This window comes from Gadus macrocephalus, chromosome 3 (assembly GCF_031168955.1).
Source record: "Gadus macrocephalus chromosome 3, ASM3116895v1".
Lineage (NCBI taxonomy): Eukaryota > Metazoa > Chordata > Actinopteri > Gadiformes > Gadidae > Gadus > Gadus macrocephalus.
This window is the reverse complement of record NC_082384.1, coordinates 7,818,739-7,844,086: the sequence shown is the minus strand read 5'-3', so window position 1 is coordinate 7,844,086 and position 25,348 is coordinate 7,818,739. Positions and strand designations below refer to the sequence as shown.

General features: G+C 51.0%; 1 protein-coding gene across 2 annotated transcripts in view; it reads right to left on the bottom strand.

Moving 5' to 3' along the window:
* Positions 1–25,348, bottom strand: part of tnrc6c2 (trinucleotide repeat containing adaptor 6C2) — a 58,756-nt gene that overhangs the window by 21,563 nt on the left and 11,845 nt on the right. For both annotated transcript variants that reach the window (XM_060046938.1, XM_060046939.1), the window contains exons 2-10: positions 24,293–24,387; positions 23,767–23,788; positions 15,911–16,279; positions 3,915–6,776; positions 2,012–2,218; positions 1,266–1,435; positions 990–1,064; positions 783–840; positions 23–165 (exon numbers count right to left, since the gene is read on the bottom strand). In XM_060046938.1, the coding sequence (XP_059902921.1) occupies positions 23–165; positions 783–840; positions 990–1,064; positions 1,266–1,435; positions 2,012–2,218; positions 3,915–6,776; positions 15,911–16,279; positions 23,767–23,788; positions 24,293–24,349 (3,963 nt within the window). In that variant the 5' untranslated portion in view covers positions 24,350–24,387. The remainder of the gene's footprint in view (positions 1–22; positions 166–782; positions 841–989; positions 1,065–1,265; positions 1,436–2,011; positions 2,219–3,914; positions 6,777–15,910; positions 16,280–23,766; positions 23,789–24,292; positions 24,388–25,348) is intronic.

The window sequence follows — 25,348 nt, the reverse complement described above, 5'->3', positions numbered from 1 at the left end:
ATGTGTGGGGTGCGTTTGTTACCTTGTCAAGGAAAGCACTGCGATCGGAGGAGTCTTTGGGGTGGGCGGACGGCCGGCAGCCCGGTGCCTTGCTCATGCCGTTGGTGTAGTCAGACATGGTCATGGCCCGCTTGTCCAGCTCCGTCTTCTTCTCTAGCAGAGCACCTGCAGGACATCAGCCAGGGAATTATTATTAATTAATTATTGTTTTGCCATCATAACATCGTTTCTTTTACAGCATTGTATTTTAGTATGCCATAATATATGCTTTTTTTTTTTTGTGGTTCCAAACGCTTCTTTTTACAATGCTTTCTTTAACTCTACAATTGCGTAAAGACAGCATTTTGGAAGGCACCTTTAATGCGCTATTTAACGTGTTCAGAAGCGTTTTTCTATAACAGTTAGAGGAGCTCCTCAACTTGATTCTCGCAGTAATTATGACAACACCGGTCCATTAATGATCTTTCTATGGTCTATCGTGCATTCACTACACACTATATTGGGGGTTTAATCCATTTTCACTTCAGTAATACACTGTAGGCTTAACATTAGTGTTAGTTCTCAGAAAGTAGCTTTTGGTTCCGTATTTCTGTGTTCAACGTAAATACATGCTTTATTGTAGGCCTACATCTATTATTCTTGATGTGCAGTGTGGTGTTCTGTGTTTTAACGATATAAATATACCTAATATAAATGTACCTAATAATACGAATAACAACGATCGCTAAAGAATGTTTTGTTCACATGAATGCAAACACATACACTCACACGCACACACTTACTCATAGCCTGGTCCAGATTCATGTTGTTGCTCTTCAGGGCTTCTTCAGCAGGATCTCTCTGTGAAAAAAACATAAAAAACAACATTACATCAGACAGCTTTCTATTAAATCCACAAATAAATATTATGAGAAAGAGTCATGGAATGAGATGAGGCAAGTTTGGTGCTTTATTACGAGCGTGAAAGGGTCATAGACCGTGATTCATACCGGGAAGCCCATGTCAGTCAGCTGTTTGATGAGACGGCCCATGATCCAGGCGTCATCTGGCTTGCTGCTCATCTTCTGCAACACACACACACACACACACACACACAGTTGATCAACATGATCGCTTTTTGATGCATTTCTTTTCCTATGTCCAGTCCCATTGATGAGAGGAGCGTACTGCTCTAAAACTTCATTTCCTCGCCTTCCTGTTCTAGTATGGATGGTGTGTTCCCTTGTGTGCATGCACAGAGAATACAAAAGGACATGTCCGCTAACCTTGCATGGAATCTTCTTGGGGCCGTTGCCCCAGGAGTTGCAGGGAGAGCTGCCCTCCTGGGAGGTGGGACTGTTCCACATGTCCCCGTCGTCGGTGTGGTCCCATTGGCCTCCAGACATGCCCATCTCATCACTGCCGCCTCCCCAGCCGTCTTGCATAGGTTTGGGGCCTGCGAGGGGAAGAGGGTTAGACAGGGGGAAACAATGTGGTTAATACTCAACCAGGATGACGATTATGAAAAGGTGACGTTAAAATGGCAAAATGCATCCGGTGCTCTGGGCTGGCATTTCGTCAGTTGGACCCGTCATGTTCAGATTGACCACTTGGTGTCACTGTGGTTGTTGTTTTTTTTCTCTTCCTTCTCTACAACAAGAGCTTGCCATTTTTCCAGCTTTCTTCAACAAGAAACAGAAATAACTAGGAGCGAGTGAAGCGTGGAATTGCTTTAGTCTGGGAACAGCTCCAGCACAACTCACGACGTTTTCAGAATCAGCACAAATGGAAGCTGTTCTGAAGCAACATCCCTCCTTAGTTCACTTCACTCAATGCGGTTGCATCATTTACTTAATGAAAACTTTGCACCCTTCCCCCCCCCCCGCCGATCAGGAATATCCCTTTGGTGGGAAAACTGTCCAAATCCAACCACTGCCCACCTTCAACCCCATGAACCAGGGGAATGAGTGCATGCCCCGGAGCTTCCAATTGGGGTCCTGCGCGTGGGACCTGCCCTGTCGGCAGCCCTTACCTAGCTTGCAGGGTGCAGGGCCTGGGGGTCCTTGGGACCGGCCGTAGGGGCCGGAGGGGTCCGTGCCCCCGTCGGCCCAGCTGCCCATGCCGGCGGGGGGCTTCCCCCAGGCCGACGTGCCGTTGTCCACGGCCGAGGAGGGGGCGGCCGGCTCCCCCCACGCAGGCTCAGACTTGGCCTGAACGCTGCTGGGCAGCTCTCCCCAACCTGGAGAGACGACACAACACACAGAATATATAAACACACACACACACACACAATGATCTAATGTTGATCCCCCTGGAACAGGTGCACCTTAGCCGCCTGTTGCTGCTAATGCTAGTGCTACGAAGCAAAGCATACGCTCTCCTAACGAGTGCGGTGGTCCTCTGGAGACCCAGTGACGTGCTGCAGCTACATGCTAATCAGCGGGCGCGCTCTGCCCAAGCCGTGCCATGCGTCTATATATAGAGGGGCGCTTTCTCCCCCTCGTCCTCTGCCAGCAGCACAACCTCCACAGGCAGTCTGGCTGCTGAGCCACTTTTCCCGTGCGCGCGCGTGTGGTGTGCACGCGTTTGTGTGTGGGTCTGTCAGAAAGGAGGAGGAGGAAAGCATTTACTCGTGCCAGCCGGTGCGTGCCAGTTTAAGTGCTGGCTCGCTCCCAGCCCCTCTTGTGCTCGCTCTCCCGCTCTCTCCCTTCATCTCCTGCTCCCTTATCAATCTGCCTTTGTTTCCCCCCTTCCATGTTCCCTCCGTCTCCGCTGAACCCCGCAACCCCTTGCCGCATCTCCAATTTCTCTCTTTTAGTTGGCTGTTGTTCTGTCTGTGTGTGTCAGTGTCTGTGTGTCTGTGTGTGTGTCTCTCTGTGTATGTCTGTGTGTGTCTCTCTCTGTGTGTGTGTGTGTGTGTGTGTGTGTGTGTGTGTGTGTGTGTGTGTGTGTGTGTGTGTGTGTGTGTGTGTGTGTGTGTGTGTGTGTGTCTATGTGTGTGTGTGTGTCTATGTGTGTGTGTTTGTGTCAGTGATTGTGCTTATGTATGGGAGTGTGTACCGGATCGAATGCTGGGTGCAGTGCAATGTCCAAGCAGCAGGGGGCAGTGTTCTCCTTCCCAACCGTGTGTGAGAGCAGGCAGGGGACTGCGGTGTGAAGCGTTAAATCTCCGCCATGCCTATATGTATGGCCTTTGTCTGGCCGTTACCAGTGTGAACGCAGCACGGTGCTATCTTAAGCCTTCAACACGCAGCCTTTATAATGTTTGCATGACCATTAAAAGATACTCCTAATAAGCATGTGGGCCTCTGCTGCTATTAGCGATTGTTGGAAGAAGAACAAATTATTTTAATGTATTAATCCACGCATCGAAGGGTTTCCTTTGGAGATAGCGCCTCGCTAGTTTTCTAAAGCCATTTCATCCATTGTCCAGTAGAAAAACTAAATGTGCACTCAGGCTATTTTCAGTATAAATATTAGGACTGGGTCATTATCATAATGCCTTTCAATTAAGCATGCTGCTGGATGAAATGCTCAGGGCCAAAGCATCCCGGATCACTTTCTGATCACAGTGTGATGTCTCTCTTTCCCATTAGTGTAATAAACAAAAATAGATAACAACCATTCACGTCTTGATAAGCCATAACAAAAACCTTTTTGACATTTTCCACTATGAATATTTGTTTGATGCTTATTATTATCATTATTATTATTATTATTATTATTATTATTATTATTATTATTATTATTATGTCGATAGTTAATGTATTAAATAATTAAAAATATACAAAACTGTTGGATACAACAAATGAGTCTGTACTTGGTATCATGCAATAGTAAGGATAATGTTAATTCGGGATTGAAATTGAATATATGCCGTTAAGTCATACCCGGACGGTAAATAGTCAGTAGAGAATATGAAGCACTTCTCTCACCTGGGTTGGCGATGGGGGGTCGACCCTGCGAGCCCCCACCCTGGTGTGGGGGGGGGGCGTTGGTTGATCCGTTGTTGTTGCCGTGGTTGTGGGGGTGAGCGGGGGGTTGACCGTGGCCGGAGTGGTGGTGGTGCTGCATGTGATGAGGGGGTGGGTGGTGGTGGTGCTGGTTGTGATTGTGATTGGGGTTGCCGGGGCCGACCGAGTGGATGTTGTTGTTGTTGTTGAACATGCCGCCGTTCTTGCCTTGTTGCGCTGGAGGCGGGCCGCCGTTACCCTGGTTACCGCTGGGGTGGTGGCGATCCCACATGTTGACCGACTTGCCGTTGCCGCTGGGGTCCCCCCAGGTGGCGGTGCCGTCGTCGATCTCCATCTTCCTGCGGATGGAGGGTGGGGAGGGCTCCTCCCAGCCCGTGGACTCTGCACCCTGCTCCTGTTTGCCGCCACCGCCACCGCCACCGCCTCCGCCTCCACCGCCTCCACCTCCTCCACCGCCTCCCCCACCACCTCCCCAGCCGCTCTGCTTCACTGTGCCGGGCCCACCCCAAGACCCCATGCCACCTCCGCTGCCGCCGCCGCCGCCTCCGCTGCCACTGCTGCTGCTGCTGCTCTCCTGGGGCTTAGAGGAGCCCCAGCCGCCCTGCTGGGAGGGACCGTTGGCCCGCTGGTTCTCTCCCCCCCAGCTGTTGGGCGCCGCGGCCGGGGTAGGCTTACCCCAACCCCCGGGTCCACCACCTCCTCCTCCTCCTCCTCCTCCTCCTCCTCTGGTACTATCCTTCCATCCGCCTCCTCTTCCTCCTCCTCCCCCTCCTCCTCTTCCTCCTCCTCCCCCTCCTCCTCCTCCTACATCATTCCCGCCCTCTCCGTCCCACATGCTGTTGCGGGGGCTGTTCTTCTTCTTGTCCGTCTCTCCCCACTCTCCGGTGCTGGATCCGTTGGAGCCTCCGCTGCCGTTCCCCCAGCCTTGGGGGTTCTTGGGGCCCTCGCCCCAGTTGGCCTGCTGGCTCTTTGCGGGGGCCTCGCCCCAGCCGGGGGACTTCTCCTCGGCGCCCCAGGACTGGGGGCCTCCGTTCTTGGGGCCGTTGGCAGGCGGGGGCTCGCCCCAGCCGGCGTTGTTGCTGCCGCCGCCGCCATTGCTGTTGCCGTGGGGGGCCTTGCTCGCCGGCGGTGGAGGTTCACCCCATCCCGATCCGGTCTGGGCTGGCTGAGGCGGGGGTGCCCCCCAGCCAGAGGGCCCGCCGGAGCTCTCGTTCTTACCCCCGGAGCATGGCCTATGGCCGGGGCCGGGGCCTGGGTTGGGGTGCGCCGTGCTTCCGTCGGAATGCCTGCCATTGGAGGGGCCGCCGGCGGTGTGCCCGCCGCTGGAGTGACCCCCGCTGGAGTGACCCCCGCTGGAGTGACCCCCGCTGGAATGTCCGCCGCTGGAGGGACCCCCGCTGGAGGAGGAGCCCCCCCATTTGTCTGAGCCGCCGCCGCTCTTCTCTCCGTCGGCGGCGGCCTCGTCCATCTCCCAGACAGTGTGCTGCCGGACAGGCGTCTGGCCCCAGCCGGTGTTGCACAGCACCCTGGGGTCCAGGTCCTGGCGGGGCAGCATGGGAGAGACGTCCATGCTGGAGGTCCTGTCCCGGTGGGAACGCCCGTCGGTGCTGTCCCCGCTACCCTCGCTTGCGGGGGCCTTCCCGGGCTGCTGCCCCCAGGAACCCTGCTGCTGCTGCTGCTGCTGCTGCTGCTGCTGCTGCTGCTGCTGCTGCTGCTCCGGACCGGACCCCGGGCTCCCGGCTTCGGCCGAGTCCCACCCCTTGGTGCCTTCACCTCCTCCCCCAGGGGGCTTCCCCCACTCTCCCCAGCCGCCGCCGCCGCCGCCGCCACTCCCGCCGCTGCCCCCGCCGCTGCCCTGCCGGCCCCAGCCGGAGTGGCCACCCGAGGGGTTGGAGTCCCAGCCGGAGTCCTTGGAGGTGTCGGCCGGCTTGGGGTCCCCGCCCCCCCACACAGAGCTGCCCGTGAGTTCCTCGTTGAGCTGGGAGGACTCCGTAGGGGACTGGCCCCCCCAGCCGGGCATCCCATGGGCGGGGCTCATGGGCTCTGGGGCCTGCTGCTGCTGCTGCTGCTGCTGCTGTCGTTGAGTGTGGCTGGGTCCGTCGCCGCAGGGCTTGGCGGGCTCCATGCCGTAGGACATCTTGGCGTTGGACGAGGTGCGCTGCATGTCGCCACCGTCGGGGCTCATCACGCCGCCGTAGCTGCCTTTGCCCGGATCGCCCAGGATCCCGTTGGCCACGTTCCCGTTCAGCCCGTGGGGCAGGGAGGCGGCGTTGGCCAGCCCGTTGGGGCCCATGCCCCCGCCCTCCTGGCCCAGGACCGGCCACGCCGAGGGGTTGGCGGTCGGGGTGAGGTTCAGGTTGAAGCCGGGCGTGCCCCAGCCGTGCGGCCCGCCCGTCCGGCCGCCGTTCATCATGTCCTGTTTGCCGTCGGAGTACCAGCCGCGGCTGGCCATGCTGCTGGCCCCTATGGGACCCGGGCCCGGCATCATGTTGGCGTTCCCCTTCAGGGAGGAGTAGTGGGCCTGCTGGCCTGTGGCCCCCGTGGCCATCCTCAGACTGGTGCTGCTGCTGCTGCTGCTGCTGGGAGCACTGGCCGTGGTGGTGGTGGCGGCGCTGCTGTCTGTGGTCGCGTCAGCCCAGCCCAGTGGGCATTCTGACGCCGTCGAGTGCTTTGAGTCGCTGTCGGTGGACGGCCAGGAATTTGTGTCTGGACCCTTGATCACTTTGTCCCAGCTGCCGGCTCCGGAGGGGGCGTTGCTTGGCGATGGAGCCCCCCAGTGGGATGTCTCATACTGGGCACCAGGGCCGACCTGGAGGGACACGTCTGGAGAGAGGAGGAGGGAGAGGGATCAAATAAGGCATGGATGGGGGGAGGGAAATTAGGTTAAACTAAGGAACAGTGTGCACTGCACTGCCATACAGGTCCCGGGACCACTTATATCTCCTTGGTTGGTTACTGCCGGCTCTCCACACTGGGTAGGAAGGCCCGTTCACGGCCCCCCCCCCCCCCCCCCCCCCCGCCACATCATCATCAGGATACACGGCCGAGCGTGCTGCGTGCCTCATCAGCCCCGGCGCTCCCATACACCCCCCCCCCCCCCCGTCCCCCCGTCTGCGCTGCGCTGCCAGCCACACGTCAACAAGGCGCTCGTCCCTGCTCTCACCGTCGCTCTCCTTCCTCTCACGGCCTTCCCATCCTCTGCATTTCCTTCTTCCTCACACTCTTCCACCCTCCATCCCGCTGTTCTCTTAACACGAGCTCGAGGAATAATCCCGAGCACTTTTTGGGTTGCTGAAAGGTCTTGAAACGGGCCCCGGTGAACTTTTAACAGAAGCGCCAGCCAGCCTTTCGTTTACTGTTCTCCTGCCCTCCACTTAGGGCTGGGCAATATCTTCATTCCTTCGCTCAATAATCCAAAGTACTTTCAAACAGCATTAATGTGTTTTATGAGACCCGCTCATGAATCCCCAATGCACAGTTAGAGACTCCTGCAGAGCGAGTCTGAGAAGATACGGTAATCAAAAGGCATCGTATTAGCCTAAACATTTTCCAATGACAACAAAAATGTCCAGTGCACATAGTGTGTGATCTTTACTCTTTCGTACTTGGGACTATTAAAACGGCCAAACAACACGACCATACATGGGTTCCCCGGGAATCGACAGCGGTGGCCTCGCGCCACATTGCTCTCCCCATTCTCCTCAGCCACGCTCACCTCTCTACCTCTGCAAGCGCCTACTTCTATTCCTCCTCTTTTCCTCTTCTCTGCTTGTCCCCCCCCTCACCACCACCCCCCCCCCCCCCCCCTCCCCCCCGAACAGGCGCCGCCAGTGCGCGGGCCATCCGTCTCCATTGTGGCTCGCCCGGGCCGGGCCCGTGAAGGGAGGGCCGAGTGGAACGCTGCTCATTTATTGGAATGAAACCGAGACGGCTCCCCATCCATCACTCCCTGCGCTCCGTCAGGCCCCGCTCCGCCTCCTCCACCCAGCCGCCTCCACCCTCTGCACCAACGGGAGCCGCCTGCCCATTCCTCAGCCCAACGTGTGACCGTCAAAAAGTGTGCGTTTAGCGCAAGTGTGCACTTTTGGTAATGTATGATTGGGGTGTGTGTGTGTGTGTGTGTGTTCAAGAAGGTTGTGTCAGTTTCTTAATATCTTCCCTTAGTGGTGTGTGTGTGACGTGTGTGTGTGTGTGTGTGTGTGTGTGTGTGTGTGTGTGTGTGTGTGTGTGTGTGTGTGTGTGTGTGTGTGTGTGTGTGTGTGTGTGTGTGTGTGTGTGTGTGTGTGTGTGTGAATGCTTTGACACTGTTGAGAACAGGGAACCCAGAGAAAGCACAATGGTCCTCCTAGCCTCTTTTGTGCTGCAATCCCTGCACAGCTTCTGCTGTCTCTAGCCTGCACCATGTTATACTGCTGGGGTTGTTATCAATTCAGTTCTGTAAACAGCTGCAAACGCTGACAAAAGGTGTCTACGTCAGACACTGGCCTTGTTGAACTCAACAAAATGTATTAAATGAGGGTACTAAAGATTCACAGCACAACGTGGTATCACTCACAGACACAAACGCACGCGCAATCTCATTAGGCACTCATGTGCCGATCAATATGAGAACTAATAATAGACTGATTGGATGGTATAAGGGGGTAATCAATCAGTGGGTGACAGCTAATCAATGTTCTTATTAATGCTAGTGGGGGAGAGAAGAGGGGCTATCGATCCTACATGCAAACGCTCTTATGGCTGCTAGGATTGCCCCCATACACTCAACTGGCACGCCAATGAGGGCCATTTAAATTCCACACACACACACACACACACACACACACACACACACACACACACACACACACACACACACACACACACACACACACACACACACACACACACACACACACACACACACACACACACGATAAAGAGCCTTGGCTGTTTTAAATAAAAAGCCAGCTATGTAATAAACATAACTGACACATGTCCCATCACATCTGCCTTTGATATAAACATTATTTCCATTGCACACGCATTGTCACACTAAATTACTGTTATAGCATCAAAAGATGCGTTCTCGCCGAGGATACTTCTAAAAAGTCCCCAGTTGAGGCTTTAGTAAATGTGAGCTAACATACTGAGTGTCCACCATCGATACCTGTACATTCTGATCATCAGCAGTCCACACCATGTCACATCATCCTCTTAAAAATAACCATAAACACCACAAATGTATCAAACTCAGCGCTCCGGACGTGCCACCGGTGTCGGCGTGGTTCACTGACCCTTAAGTCAAGTATCAGCCTCCTTTGCCAAATTAACCGCCTTACTTTCTACTTGGTTGCTTTCAGCCTCCAATAGATTGTTGCTGCCATTTACAATATTGCTAATAATGCATCGGTCACCTAGTAGTCAAAAAACTATCTTGTTAGATAAGACAGGCAAGGTGTTATTGTTTGAATCCCATAAACACGCAATCATTTTTAACATACAGCAGAGTTAACATTTCTAAGCTGTGTTAACCCCAACAGACTTATCCCCTCGCCCCAGGAGCCATTATCCTGTTACCTTTTAGTGCACGCAGTTCACAATCAGCCCCACACAGAGCAACAAAAACAAAGGAGAAAATGAGCGCCAGCCAATCATATCTAATTTTTCCTTTTTATTTTGGTCATAGCATCGATGAAATAAAACAACAACCAAGCAGATGGTAAAAGAAATGTTATCATAATTGAGGTTCTGATTGGCATAGAGGAGCAGCCTGGAGGCTTCGCAGTGTTATTGTTGCTTAAAAGGTATGAGTTTTGACCCACGGCAAATACAGACTTCAATCTCCAAGCGCTCATGTATTTTAGTAATGTTTTAATGAAAGACACAAATGCCTCTTTCACACCCTGTCATATCTAGTTTTACAGGAAAAACGCATTAAACGCTTCACCGAATATGATATCTTGTGCCTTAAATGTCAAGGTTCACCGTACCAACTGAGAGTTGAACATCACCCAAGCCATGCGGCTGTGTTTGTCTGTGTGTGTGCATGTGTCCGTGTGTCTGTGGGCATGCGTACAAATGTTTTTGTCTCTTAGACAGCGGGTGCTCGGCCAGAGCTGGTCTGGCATGCATTCAGCTCCATTGTTGTTCACCCCTGCCTGCCAAGAGAGTAAGAAGAGAGCCTGACCTTAAAAGACCCCGAACATCAGCATTAAAAAAAAATTAAGCTCACGTTTCTAATTCATCATTGCAAGGTTGAGATTTTCCATGACTTCAAGGTGTTTTGACTTTCTGCACAGAATTCTCCCTCTCTCTCACTCCCTCCCTCTCTCGGACATTTCATCGAGCCTGACTCGTAGCCAGGCTGCTTTGAGGCTGTTCTGCGTCCTGCATTTTCAGCCCCAGCCCCCACACTGCCTCTGACACATTTTTCAGCCTGGGGTTTTATTTTGCTGTAGTATACAGGAATAGGCTGTGTGATGAATTAATCACAGTCTTGAAATGCAGCCTTATTTTGGAGTACATCTGTAATACTGCAAGAACCTCAAATAAACGGGCAAAACACCCCACAAGGAATGAAAAGGAGAGCTAGACGCTGAGCCTGCAGAGGGAGGGAGAGGGGGAGAGAGAGAGAAAGAGAGACAGAGAGAGAGAGGAAGAGAGAGGGAGAAAGAGAGAGAGGGAGATACAGAGACAGAGACAGAGACAGAGAGAGAGAGAGAGAGAGAGAGAGAGAGAGAGAGAGAGAGAGAGAGAGAGAGAGAGAGAGAGAACAAGAGCAAGGGAGAGAGTGTAAGACTGTAGTGGAAAATTACTGGAAGAGAGGATCACTAGCGCCATCTTCAAAGGGGCTTAGAGGGATGGGGTACTGCAGCAAGGGCTGCTACCCCCTCCAACATCAAAGTCTGACAGTGGGCCAGGATACTGCTGCTGGCTGCGCAACTCAGCATGTCTGGTTCTATGTCGCAGAAGGGAGCCTTTTTTATAGCACAGTCTTCATTTTGAACATGTGTATATGCATGAATACATGTAAATAGGTATGTGCATTCATGCATAGACATTTCAGGTATTTGTATTTACATGTATGCGTGCAAAGATACATAGTCATAAGCCCGCTTGTGTATGCCTGTGTATGTATACGTGTGTATGCAAATCCGTGCACATGCATAACATATGCGCATAGTTCTGCACGACTACATATTTATGCCAACCAACATGCATATAGCTTCGTTTAGCATGCAGTTAATGCTGCAGCCTACAGCGTCTCGCCGTCTCAACTCCTCTCCATAAAAGCCCTCCTCATTTAAGACATATCTGTTTAGGCAGAAGACCAGATGGCTATCCTGTACACGTATGTTTGCGTTTCAGTGATGCTCGGCCTCATTCATTAGTAGGACATCGTCACAAAAATAAAACAAAACAATAGACAGGGAGGGGGAAGACGACGACTCGTTCCGCTGAATCACGCTGCCTCTTTTGTGTGCGAGTAGTACCAGACTGTTTTGCGTGGGTACCCTTGGCGCAGTCTTCTGCTCAACACAGCAGCCGTATACGGTACCTGGACCAAAGCTGAAATACAGCAAGGCTTTTGAAATGTGTGTGGGGGAGGGGGGGGGAACGGGGAACGGGGAAAAGGGGGAATATCCACCGTAAATGGGATGTGCAGCACCGGTGGTCAGGGTGGGGACAACAATGACAATGAGGGAGCAAACTCCTGCCATGCCAAGCTAGCCGTGCGGAGACAGAAATAGTCGGGGGATGAGCCCTGGGTAATGAGACTAGCTGGCCCTATAGAGATGGGATGGTAGCCAGGAATTAAACCCCCCCCCCCCCCCCCCCCAGCCTGCTCAGTAGGAAAGGACCATTAGGAACGTCAGGCGATGGAGGTAGAGAGAGAGAGTGAGAACAAGCGTGTGGGAGGAGGGGCTGGCACGATAATGTTGGCAAGGGATATGAACGAGAGATTACAGAAGACGGAACAAGACCGAGAGAGGGAGAAGAAGAGAAAGAACATGTGGACTAATAATCACTGCACTGAAGAGCAGAGGTCCTGCTTTGTTTTTGTTTTTCTGCGAGCGTCTCCCCCAAAGGAATAGTGTTGTTAGCTTGTTAGCCTCACAGTGCGAAGCCCCGCCCCAGGCGCGGCATTCCTCTCCTGCTCCCGAGCCACGAGACCCCCTCGCCTGCCAAACACCACCCGTTCATCAGGACCTCTGATGCTACGCTTTAGTCCTACTTTTGTCCCCCCCGACAGAGCCTGTCCAACCCCCCCCCTCTCTCTCTCTCTCTCTCTCTCTCTCTCTCTCTCTCTGTGTGACGGGAGACTTCCGCAAGGGGGGGGGGCACACCACTCAAAGAGAGGCGCCTGTTGTTCTCCTTCTTCCGGAAGCTGGAAAAAATAATAATTAAATAGGAGAGAGAGAGAGTGACAGAGAATGACGGAGAGAGACGGAGAGAAAGGGAGAGTGAAAGAGAGCATGCGCTAGTGAACGGTCACAGGAGGGTTTCAACCCCTCATCCTTCATGTCTGTTTACCTCCGCAGAGAAAAGACAGAATAGAAGGAAGAAAAAGTGCTAGCAGAGACCGAGCTAATGAAGCCACCAGGGGTTTTCTATCTGAACGTCTGCCTGCGCGTGCGTGCGTGTTTGTGCACGCTTTGGGAACACCCTCTCCTTTATACCAAGAATACTTCCCCGGCGTCATTAGGGCCCATTGCTGTTGTGATGATCTGACGGTTTAAGACGGTACAAATAACTGAGATCTGAGGCTGGGTTAAGTTCACATCTTCACAGGGAATTGTTTCAGAGGAGCAAGGCGGAAAAACACCAGAGAATCACAAGGCTAAAATACTGGGAATAGTTCAACACAGCGTCTCTGAATGACGGCTTTATTTCGTTTCTTCGTGGTTAAACCCCAGAGGTGCCATTCACACAATGCCTTGCAGTTGTAATGCATCATATTTTCACATATTTCAACATAATCAAGAGCCATTATGAAAGAAAGCGGCGGCGGTCTGGTAAATATGTGAATTGTGAAACCTATTATGTAAATAATATGGTGTTGGCAAGTGTGCCATTGCTGTCTAAAGCAAAAGGCTAAATCATATCTAAAGGTGTCTCTAATCTCTGCATGCATGTGTTTTAAGGGAAACGTGAGCCACATAGCCAGACTTCTTGGTGGTATTGCGTTACAGCAGTCATGTAATCATGCCTTTGTTTAGGTGCTGCTTTGGTCTGGAGGATACACAATGCCTTGTACAATACCATCACCAAGTAGTAGGATTCTAGATATAGAAATGAGCAATTATTGTCGTCTTGTTTGCCAATGCCACGTAATGGTTTCACTTAAAGATAAGGCATCACTGGCAGGTCAATAGTGACCCGCTCCTCTGATGGCTTTGAACAACAACGCTCAGTCCTTTCAGTCAATGCATTTTTCCTTTGCATTTATTTCAAGCAGAACCCCGAAAAGGAGGATCATTATTGCACGGCTCGACCTGGAAATGAAATGGGTCAGACTAGCAGGGGCCCCTCTATGCGTTGACACCCCCTCCCAGAGCCTCCTGGCCATGGACTCAGTCTGGGCGAGCATCAAACAGCTGTTGGACCGCAGTTCCCACAATCTGCATGTCTTAAGGACCCCCCCCCCCCCCTCCCCCAGCCCCCTCCTTGAGAGCCAAGAGCACCTGCTATGGGGGATGCTGCTGACAGACTGGCTGACTGGCTGCTTTGCCCCACTCAATGGGCCTCCGTCAGCTGGAGACTTGGGGGGGAGGGGGGGGAAGAGAAGGAGGTTAGGGGAAGAAGAAGGGTCTGTCTGGAGTTTGGGGCAATTATAAGGAGGATCAGAGGTCATGTGGGAGGGGTGTGAAAAAAATGTCCTCGGACTGGTAAGGTGGGGGGTGTGTGTGTGTGTGTGTGTGTGTGTGTGTGTGTGTGTGTGTGTGTGTGTGTGTGTGTGTGTGTGTGTGTGTGTGTGTGTGTGTGTGTGTGTGTGTGTGTGTGTGTGTGTGTGTGTGTGTGTGTGGGCTAGCCTGCAGGGCAGACAGTGATCGGAGAGGACACAACTAGGTCAGCTCAGGGTGTTCTGACTGCTGCTCTGTGTCGCGTGTGCGTGCGTGTGTGTGTTGCAGTGAGTTGGGAGTGTGTGTGAGAGAGGGAAGTGTTTGTGTCATCTGAACCCCCTAGAGCCACAATGACCTCACCAGAGAAGTCACGAACGTGTCCTGAAATGACCTTAGATTCAAAAGATCAAACCACCGCGGGTGCCGTTTGTCACACACTATTCAGTATATATTTTTTCAGATACTTTTATTACACTGTGAGAATGCGTCTTCAATCTTCAGTCACTTTAAGGAATCAGCCGTTTGTTCTTGGCTCTTAACTTACTGTTAGTGTTAGGGTTAACTCTGAAACAAGACTCTCCACTCTAAACACTACACTATGACATTTAACCACTACATTTTAACCACACTGGTTAAAAGTTTAAGTTAAAACTTCCACTGCAAGTTCAAAGTTGTTTTCAATTGCATCATGACATCTGCCAAATCTGCCAAATCTGCCGAAGAAGTGAGCGCAGACTGTGTACTTCCTGTGTAACTGACGTCAGCGCCATTAGAACAAAATGGCCAGTAGCCCGAGGCTACCAACTGGCCAGGGCCTCGGGGAGGAAGGGCAGATGCACCACCCTGCCCAGGGCTACTCGGCCTGGGGCTATGTAGGGGCCCTCGGGAGGGCCAGGGTGAGGGAGCAATCCAACGAGCATCGGCACTCGTTGAGTAGAACAAAGACGAGGTAATGGAAAGGTCATGTTGGGTGAACGGTATGACCAGATAACAACAGTGCAGAGCCCTAAAGAAGACATGCAGCCTCTTGGGGCCGTTGCCGTCCGTAGGGACTGAAACCAGGATTAAAAACAAAACACCCGTTTGGCTAGAGTCAGCTGTTTGAATAAAGTGACATGACAAAGTGTTTTCACACAGGCAAATGGCAAGTGAAAGTGAACGCAACATATGTTAGACACCTAGCATAGTAAGAGACCTCACCCCAACTGCTCCTGACGAGCTGGTTGTAGCCTTGCATGGTTGGGTGAATTTTAGGCAATATTGGAAAGCGTTTTGGAGTGGCCACTGGATATAAAAGTGCCATATAAATGCAGTCTAAAAGCCTATTTGGCTTTGAACACCACCTGAGGCATTCCGCGGATTCATGAAATATGAAGACAGCTACAGAGCGGAGGAACAACACAGGGAACAACTCAGGAGATGAAGACAGCCAAACAGCTAGGAACAGGAATACTCAGCTCAGGAGATGAAGACAGCTAACTTTCTAGGAACAGAAATAGTTATCAAGGCTCAGGAGATGAAGGGGGCTAACTAGTTGGGCACAGGAATAGTTATCAAGGCTCAATCGCTAGTTTCCTAGCGTCTGCCGTTTGCCCAGATGCTGTTTTTGGTGTATAGCAACCTCATAATTAACTCCCAAATATAATACAGAAAAAAAGGTTGTGTGGTGTTCCAATCCATAAGTGCATGGATAGGAGAGTATAAACAGCCCGCCCCCCACTTAACTCACTTTATTCGATTCACTTCGTGAAACAAATATGGGCCTTGTTAAACTTCGAAGAGAGGACAACCTTTGGCAGGACACGTAATCTCAGAGGGGCCATGGGAAGGTAGAAACCAGAGCAGATGGAAGCACAGCTAATGGCATTCATCCCCAACAAATAAAGACTGGACCTTAAGAAGCAATGTTGATGGATCTCTTGATCCACAGGATCCCTTCACCACCAACGTAACCTTTATGTACCTTTAAAAGAACTGCACCCCGGTCCATCAAACGATGCTTCAAGCTCGCTTGACACTAATCCAACCCAGTAGGGAATGTTCCCATTGCACTTACTAAAGCAGAAGTCGAGGACTACCCCTCAATGCTCCGACCGAGTGACCCTGTGAACATTAAAAGCGGGTGCTCACCTGGAAGGCGCTTGGCAGCGTTAGGTGCGTCGCTGGAGGTGGCGCTGGGCGGGGGGGGGCCTCCGAGGGGTCCGGCGGGCAGAGGCTGGCCTCTCTTCAGCAGCTGCTTGTGCTCCTGCTGGCGGAAGCGAGGGGGCACCTCTCTGGGCGGGTAGCGGGTGCTGGCTGAGGACGTCTGGCACTGCTGCTGCTGCGGCTGCGGCTGAGGGGGGCCGGGACTCGGGGTATGGCCGGCAGCGGAGGCACGCTTGCCATTGCCGGAAGAAGCGCAGGAGGGGGACGAGGTAGCGAGGGACGGCGTGGTACTGGAGGGATGGAGGTGATGGCGGGGCGGGCCAGGGCTCGGCGTAGTAGCCGCAGGCGCTGGCACTGGGAGGGAGGAGACGCACACAGCACCGTGTTAGCTCCTTCAGTTGAACCCAACACTTTGCATTCCAATACGACTGTCAGGGTTGCACAAATCATTACAAGACAACATATCTGCCCACACACACATATCTAGTGTTAGACCTATTGATCCTTTAAGCCAGCATTTCCTAGATAATACATGACCGTAAGGACCTTGCACCACATGAGCCGTGTACTATTGTTCACGTGCAACTGTGAAGGCGTTTGTATCGGTCGATGTGTGTTGATGTCCTTTTGTAGTCCTCAACCCCCTCTTCAGAGTAATGCAATCGCTGCTACGATAGTTGCAACACCGTGGAAAGCCAAGCAAGTCGCAGTAGATTACGGCTTTCCTGCATCATATTTAAACAATATAAACAGTCCACAAACAATCACGATGTTACATGTAGTCCGCGGCTCGACAAACGTTTCCACACAATGGCTCAAAATAAGTGAGTCCATGATGTTCTGATACGCGACCGCACATGACTGCACACATAAAGTCGACCTTCCCTTCTCCACTACATCTTTAAAGTTACATTCAAGATTGTGCAATGCACACCCACGCGCCCTACCCCACACACAGGGCCCCCACACGCACACATACCCATACTTGAACACTAAGGCAGTCCTGTGAGGCCGCCCTGGGGGTTGGGGTAAGTGAATTCAGGGGTGAGGTATTCGCAGTGCTTGCCAAAAGCCTGTCCTGCAGTACTGCTAAAGAACAGAGGTCCATTCACTGGAGAGCAACACTAATCCAGATGTCAGTCTACCTGCATTAAAGAACACTCACACAGACACACGCACACACTGCAACACAAGAGGAAGGCGATTTCTCCGCAACCTATGTGGTAAAGGCTAACCCTAACCCATATCGCCATGGAGTGAAGCCGAAGCCTGTTGTAGCGTGACACGTTACCAGACACACGCGCACGCGCACGCGCACGCACACGCGCACGCACACGCGCGCCCTCTGCAGAAGCGCTGCTCGCTGCAGGCTCCGTGCTGCAGCTGGTGACGCATGACTGATGAATCCAGCTCAGCCCTCCTGATGCTGCCCCGGCCAATCAGCACGCAGGACGCAGGGCGCACCACACACCCCCGCCTCCCGCCTTGTTCCAACCAACCCCCGGGTCTCCATGTCTGCCTTTCTGCCTCCTCCTGCTGCCCCTAAAAAGGCCGAAGTGTGGCTCTGCTTGCCCTTTGCACATGATCACATTCTGTCGAGTGGTAAAGGAGATCATGCCACATACTGTTTCCTCCAACAACACTGTACTTCACCCTGACGACAACAGAGCCTGGTGCGTGAACGTGGCTTATGTACCGCCTTGGTCGTATGGGTTACAACATTTGGGTTGGTTGCTATTGATTTGATTGGGTTTAGTAGAACATCTGTGGATGTTTTGGGCAGACGGAGAGCACCGCGTAAGCGACACGATGATGACACAGCCAAAAGGTTGGCGTCCAAGCGCAGAGAACAAAAGGTGCTAGGGGTTGGAGAAAACTTGTGCACGCGCGTGTGTGTTTGTGAGGACTAAACAACCCCCTTCACCAAAGCACACTTACCCTAACATCGCATGAAATCATTCAGCGTGTGGTCTGTCATTTTTGTCAAAGGGAAGATCTTTTCCTGATCAATAATAAACGCGAAAAGTGCTTTGAAAAAACAACTGATATCTCAGGGAACCTTGAGGAGACAGGGGGACCAAAAGAATGATCAGTCATAGAACGTCAGTTCTACGACATCAGTTCTTCTGCATTCAGTCGCAAAAGCAACAATGCAATTCACTCAGAGAATGAGCAGATGAATTACCAAATGATCAAGGTCAATTACTCAAAGATTAAAACCATTTTAGCAAAAGGCGTTAAAATAAGGTTTAGAGTTTTAATTAAAGCTACCATCTTTAAATGGCTTCCACTTGTCCTTGTTGAGGGACTCTTGTAATAGAGTGCCATCATCATTCTCTCCCAGAACTCTCCTCAGACCAAGGGCAGAATCATGAAGAGGGCTGGAATATACACAAGACTCCCTGGTTCCCCTGAGGGAGGCCAACCAAGCTCTTCCTGTCATTCATTTCAGCTTCCAATCTCATCTCATCTGCACTGCTGACCTGCAGCTGGCCTGGCACTCTGACACCCCCACCCCCCCCCCGCTGAGCCGATAACAGACAGGCTGAAGGAGAGCCCAGGAGAGAGAGGAGAAGACATATTAAAGTAATAACCGAGAGGCGAGGAGGAGAGGAACGCGGGTCTGGGTTTGATACCCAGGAGAGCGTCTGGCACAGATGTGCTGTCTGCGTCTGGGTGTGCAGTATAAAATCTAATAAAAACACTCTCGCCGAGCTGAAGGTCCAAGTGCAGAAACACGGAACATAAGCTGTAATGAGACGGCGGCATAAACACTCTTTGAGTAAAAGGAGTTTGGAGGAGCAGCAAGCCATTACGAGGAGCGTGGAGGCCTTCCGAAGGTCTGTTAATGGAGTGGAGCCGAATGTGGGACAACCTCCAATAAAACACACCACATGAGCAGTCTGCAACTGTCCACCCAGCGTCACCCCGACCTCGGCCCTCCACGCACTCCTCATCGGACTCATTGATTAATCACACACAAAACACGAGAGAGAGAGAGAGAGAGAGAGAGAGAGAGAGAGAGAGAGAGAGAGAGAGAGAGAGAGAGAGAGAGAGAGAGAGAGAGAGAGAGAGAGAGAGAGAGAGAGAGAGAGAGAGAGAGAGAGAGAGAGAGAGAGAGAGAGAGAGAGAGAGAGAGATTGTGTTTGAGCTAAAGAGGCACAAGGGAAGAAGGACACAAAGAACGCATGAATGAAAGAGTTACGGAGAAAATTAAATTGTGAAACTAAACGCATAACAGGAAAAAGGGCTAGGGGCGGGTAATTCTGGCGGAGCGTCTCCTCCGATTGGCTGGCTTGGCCCCCAGTGCCATGCCGACCAAGGTTCCCACATCCCCTCTGTCTATTGTCTGCAGCGCTGCGTTCATATGCAGCGCTGCTTCTACGCCAGAGGGGGGGATGGGGAGCAATTGCCACAAGCCCGTCTGCACCCCAACCCCCCAAGCTGCTTTCAATAGCCCAACGAAAACGCACGCTCCCTTGTTAAAAACCAGTAAACACCGGTGTACATTACATGCGTTTGCAATGTATCACGTTGCAGATAATATAAAACGCGGGTGTGCTACAATGCCGTTGTGTTTCTGAAGCACGGAAAGCCCCACGCTAAAGACGTCTTAGCTCGTGTTTAAACAGCGAGTAGGGGTCTGATGGTTATTAAAAGTTAAAAAAAAAACGCTTGATGCACACACCGATGCAAAAATACCGTGTTGGCTTCACTCCAGGCTTTGTAGCCTGCAATAAGACCTGAGCCGCTAACAAATGCCTTAAAACAAAGGAGCGAACCCAACTATTAAGAGGTAAACGCATTTCACCCGCTGGGGAATCCCTTGTTCAAGGGAGCTTTGGTTACATCTGAATACCCTTTTAAAACGTTGACGTCCATTCTAATTACAGTGTGGCAACTGCTGAAGCCGGATGGTAATTTATTGATGCAGTGAATTGACTGAAAGAGGATGTAGCCCCGGTAAAACCTTCATTGATATCATGGATAAAGATTTGTGACGTCAGCGGGTGAGTCGACAAGCGAGGAGAGCGAGCGGTAGCGTGTCAGTTTAGTGATGTAATGTACGAGTCCAGTTGTGTGTAAGAATAAAGTACCCAGCCTGTCAAGATCGGTGGCCGCTTCATTCCGACCTATAAGCAGACCCATTGCCGGTCAAAGATACTTTCTCGTGCTCAAGAGCAACGTTTTTTTTACCCCATGTCCCTTTACGGGTTCCGTAGAAAATAAATCACTCAAGTGTATGTTTGCGTGAAAGCGAGAATGTTTTCCTCAACTACTACTGACAGATGGTACCTAAAACAGGCGCACCCTCTTGACCCTCTGCTGACACATCCATCCCTCTTATGTCAGGCTGTTGCCATGGCAATCTCACAGTTGCCTAATGCACCCCTGTTTACCTCCTGTGACCCCAAGTTCTCCTCCTTCTGGTGCACACACACACACACACACACACACACACACACACACACACGGTTGCAGCCTTTGCATCTTCCTTCATGATGAGGAGGCTTCCCCTGAGGAAGATTACTGCTTCTGAACCAGAAAGACTGGACCTTCAAAAGCTTTCTAAACAGACCATAATTTACCTCTGTCCCAGGTTGCAGCCTGAGGGCAGCCCCAGGACAGCCTTTTCATCAGGGGAAATCGCATCAAAGCCTCACTGCCAACACCAAAGTGACGGAATGGATTCCCAAAAGAGTCCATGGATCTATGTACCAACACACCTTCATACAACACCAGGGCTCACATGTGCAAGAACACAACTATGTATGTGCGTGTGTATGTGCGTTTGTGACGAGGAAGGGGGTTGCTGTGTCTGCAGTGGCCCTTTCATCATACATGGACTCGTGCACACAGAGAAAAGCATTGTTTTGAATTGAAATTGAAGCACTCTAGTCCTTCTTTCCCTCCCCATTAGTTCTCTCGCCGTCTACCAGTCTATTTCACTTACGATGCCAGCAAAGCCAGGATATAAGGATGCGTGACTGCGCATTTGTGCGTGTGCGCGTGCGTGTGCGTGTGCGTGTGTGTGTGTAATGGGGGGGGAGTTAAGAGTGAAAAACAATTATGCACGATGGTCATAAATCCAACAGACATAATTCTGCACCCATTTGCTGTTAATTCACTGGGTATTTATAAATGTGGTTAACAGCAGAGAGAATCCACTCTGCTTTGAAAGTAAATTAGCTTCTAATTAGATTGGAATTCATGAGATGTCCTTTCAGAAAGTGTTGACATAAATTAATAACCTGTAACACTGCGGCAAATCGAGAACTTGCGTACAGGCCTCTGTAACACCCTATAGGCATGCCCAGTAACCCTGCCAGCGTTAAATGGCAGTGAGTCACCCAGATGTTAATGACCTCTTCACTATACTGCAATTGCTCTGCGTGGGGGAAATTAAATAAAGGAATGGAGAGGATGGAGACAGGGAGCGTATGTTGTGGAAAAGTGAGACGGAGTGACCGAGTTTGGGCAAGGGAGGTGCGTTAGATTTGTTCTCTGGCCTGACTGAAAACTGTGTGGTCTGCAGCATGTTGATGTTCTGATTAGTGGGAAGCAGGAACTCGACCAGACGATTGGTTAGGTACAACCGGGCTCCTCTCGCCTGAGTCATGCTAATTTGGGCACGCATCTGTTCATACGTGTGTGTATGTACGTGTATGTGTATGCGTGTGTAGAAAACAAGACATTATAGCAATGACCTTTCCCGGGGTTGAAAGCATTTGGATCAGTCCCGGAATGTTCCGTCGGGATGCAATCCCAAGCAGGGGGGCCACATTGATGTGTTTGCTTGTGCATATGAGAGTACCTTCCTTTTTTTCCTTTTGATTTATACACATCCAGAGGCATGTGTTTACACTTTGAATGCTTCTCAACGTATGAGCGTGCAGGGTTGACACGATGTGTGAAATTCTCAAGGCGTGTGTTCTGTAAATGTTTAAATTCATTGGCTAGCCGAAGAGTGTGAGAGTGTGAGAGTGTGTGTGTGTGTGTGTGTGTGTGTGTGTGTGTGTGTGTGTGTGTGTGTGTGTGTGTGTGTGTGTGTGTGTGTGTGTGTGTGTGTGTGTGTGTGTGTGTGTGTGTGTGTGTGTGTGTGGCTGCCTGGGATGGCACCGCGGGCCCCCGTGTTAATGGGGACCACGCAAGAGCCCAGTCTTTCTCTGGGGTCTGTAGCTTTCTAAATGTGTGAATGAGTGAGTGAGTACGTGTGTGGCTGTGTGCGTGCATTCATGTCTTGTGTGTGTGCGTGCGTGCGTGCATGCATATGTGTGCGTGCATGCGTGTGCGTGTCTCTGCGGCTCCATGCCTAATGGAGGGCAGAGAAGTTAATTCCAGTGAGCGGGTGCTTTATCTCATTTTCATACATATGAACGCGCTGGGCGCAGATCGATTACCGCAAACAAATTGAAATGCCTGCGACCGAGGCGGCCTGCACCGGGGGGGGGGGGCAGGAGAGAGGGGCCGGGCGGGGAAGTGGGGGTGGTGTAGCGACGAGAGATGGGGAGGAGAGCGTGGGGGAGAAGGGGGTGCATTTCTGTGCATGTAGAATGAGACTGAGTGTGTGAGGCGGGGAGAGTGCACTGATATGGATGGAAAGACACAAATCATAGCTGCATACTGATTTTGCAGTCACCGAGTGCACCCGCACCCGCACACGCATACACACACACACACACACCCTACTCTGTTATTCAGTTTCACGGATGAGTGCTCAGTTAATTCCAGCCCATGTCCTCCTGTAGGCCAGGTGTGAGGTTAGGGGAAAACTTGCACAAGTCGGCCATATGGCTACCAACTATTTTACACTTTAGCTCATTCCCTGATCTCGCTCTCACAATACTGCACCATCTCCACCCAAAACACAGAACCAAACACACACACATCCAGAGACACTGCCACACAAACACACGACACACGAAGAGGATGGGGCCGTGACAGATCCCTTGATTTCTCGCTCACTCATTAAACATATCATAGCGTAATAGCCGCGCCATTAGCCCTGCTCTGTGGAAGCCGCCATGGACTCACTCACTTTTGGCACACGTCTAAAGTGCTCAGCGCCTCATTACTCGCACTCCTTCATTAGCAACTTCCTCGCACTTCATTTCCTTTTCTAATCTCTTTTTGATTTCTTCTTCAAAACAAAAAGGCCACGTAGAGCTGTGTTCATAGATCTGTCCCCTTGTATTCCTGGCTTAACCCCTGGCTGTACTCAACACAACAGTTGCAATTGTGCCCATGGACCAGGACAGCTTAATGGTTATGGGGTGCTGGACTGAAAGGTCCCTGGTTAGATTCCCGAGATACAACCCGGTCTACGGCCAGCACGCAAGGCTACAGATAGATCACAGTTAGTTACAGGCCTAACGTCCAGACCTTGCTCATTCCAACTGGTGCTTGGAATGAGTCTGGCATTGAGCATGTGCATTTACAGGCATGCATACACAAATATATGTGCACTAAATGGATACTTGCTTAAGAGCGTGCACACAAACAAACAAAAATATTTGCAGATCAAAGGTGTCATGAAAAGTAATACATAGTGGCAATTGACTGAGTCACTGCGCGGTGCTGCAGGCTATCTGTGAGCATCATCACTCTGCATTCTACTCCCAAGGCCAGACTCTACTGTGTGTGTACTGTGTAGAACGCGGTTTTAGTGTGCATGTTTGGATGGTGTTGAACAGTATAAGGAGATGTTTGAATGGAAGAGGCAGAATATGGTACATCACAATTCCTTATATGTTTGTATACATGCATTTATTTAAGTGTTGCCCTGTACATATGAGGGCCAATCACAGATGGATGTTATTACAAATCATTAAGACACTCACCTTTGGTTTTCTGATCAGCAGCCTGAGATGGAGAGAAAGAGAAAAATAAACCAAATCGTTACAAAATACACAGGCATAAGCAATTTTATAAGCAAATTATATCCATAAGCAAATTATATCCATAAGCAAGTCATATTTCTGACAGATAAATGAGCTAGCATGCCTAGCCTACACAGTGCGACGTCATATCCTCGTACTGCAATCTGTTCATGACATCAGGCGTTGAGGGTTTGCTGCTCACTACAGACTAGCCCGTTAATGTTAATTAAACCTGCTGCGAATTAGATCCAAATTAGGCTAATAAATCCTTAATAGAGCCCCCCCGACCATCTCTCCCAGCGGGGAGGACACACACACACACACACACACACACACACACACACACACACACACACACACACACACACACACACACACACACACACACACACACACACACACACACACACACACACACACACAGGTTTCTTGAAAACTTTCCAACTATAAATATCTGTCTGTGAATGTAGATTTCTCTTCGTCTTACCTTTTTCTGAGCGGCGTCCGTCTTGGTTTTCTCTTCTTGCCTTTTCTTTTTTTCCATCAAATGGTTCTCGTTCTTCTTTCACTCTCTCCTCTCAGCTGCACAACAAACAAAGAAAAAAATGGATGTCAGTAAACACAGACGGTAAAGCTCACTTTCCTGCATTAGAAATATTACGCATGGCGGATGCGGTCATGTGTTCTTCTGACATTACTCCCCATGCCAAGAAAATACACACTGTGTTGACACACACATGTACAAACACACACATACCAGATACAGACATTTGATCCCTCTTTCTTAATGAACCGCACAAAAACCAGAGCCAGAAACGCACTTGGTTCTAAGGAACAGCTCCAATCCCAAATATGCACCGCATGAACTGCTTTGGAGTTGTTCATGCAGCCAACTCCAAAAGAAACAAAAAAAAGAAAGAAAAACAAATTGTGATTCAGTAGATATAGAGATAAGCAGGAAAAGGAGAGGGGCACTGGGAGGCGAGAAAGCCAACAGCCAGTGTGTGTGTGTAGCCTGTACAGGAACACAGGGGACATATAAATATAGCTTCTCTTTATATTTCCTTGAGAGACAGAGGGAGGGAGAGAGGCCGGGGGCATTCGCTGTGCATGAAGACAGACTGGTAGAGACGATGCGGGAGTCAAGGCTGTCTTCCAAGGTGGAGGCTTTCCATCGGGCCAGGGGCTCCAGGGCCCCGCTACACAGACGGACAGCGGCTGGCGGATAGCTAACCTAACTGTTTGAGCCTCGATTGCCTTGGGCTCAGCTATGCTGAAGGCTCCTGGGAAACTATTAGATGCACCAACCGGGCGGCCAGGAGATGGGATGTTTCTGTTTGTGCGTGTGAGACGTACAAGAGTCACTACCATGTCCCATCAGATCAACGAGGGTCCAATCAGTGCATCATCTCCATGTCAACATAACTACTGCAACCCTGTCATTTTGGAAAGTAAGAAGCACTCATGGGCACGAAAAGACTAGCAAGGATGCACACACACTAGGGGTGTAACGATACATGGATTCGTATTGAAACTAATCGGT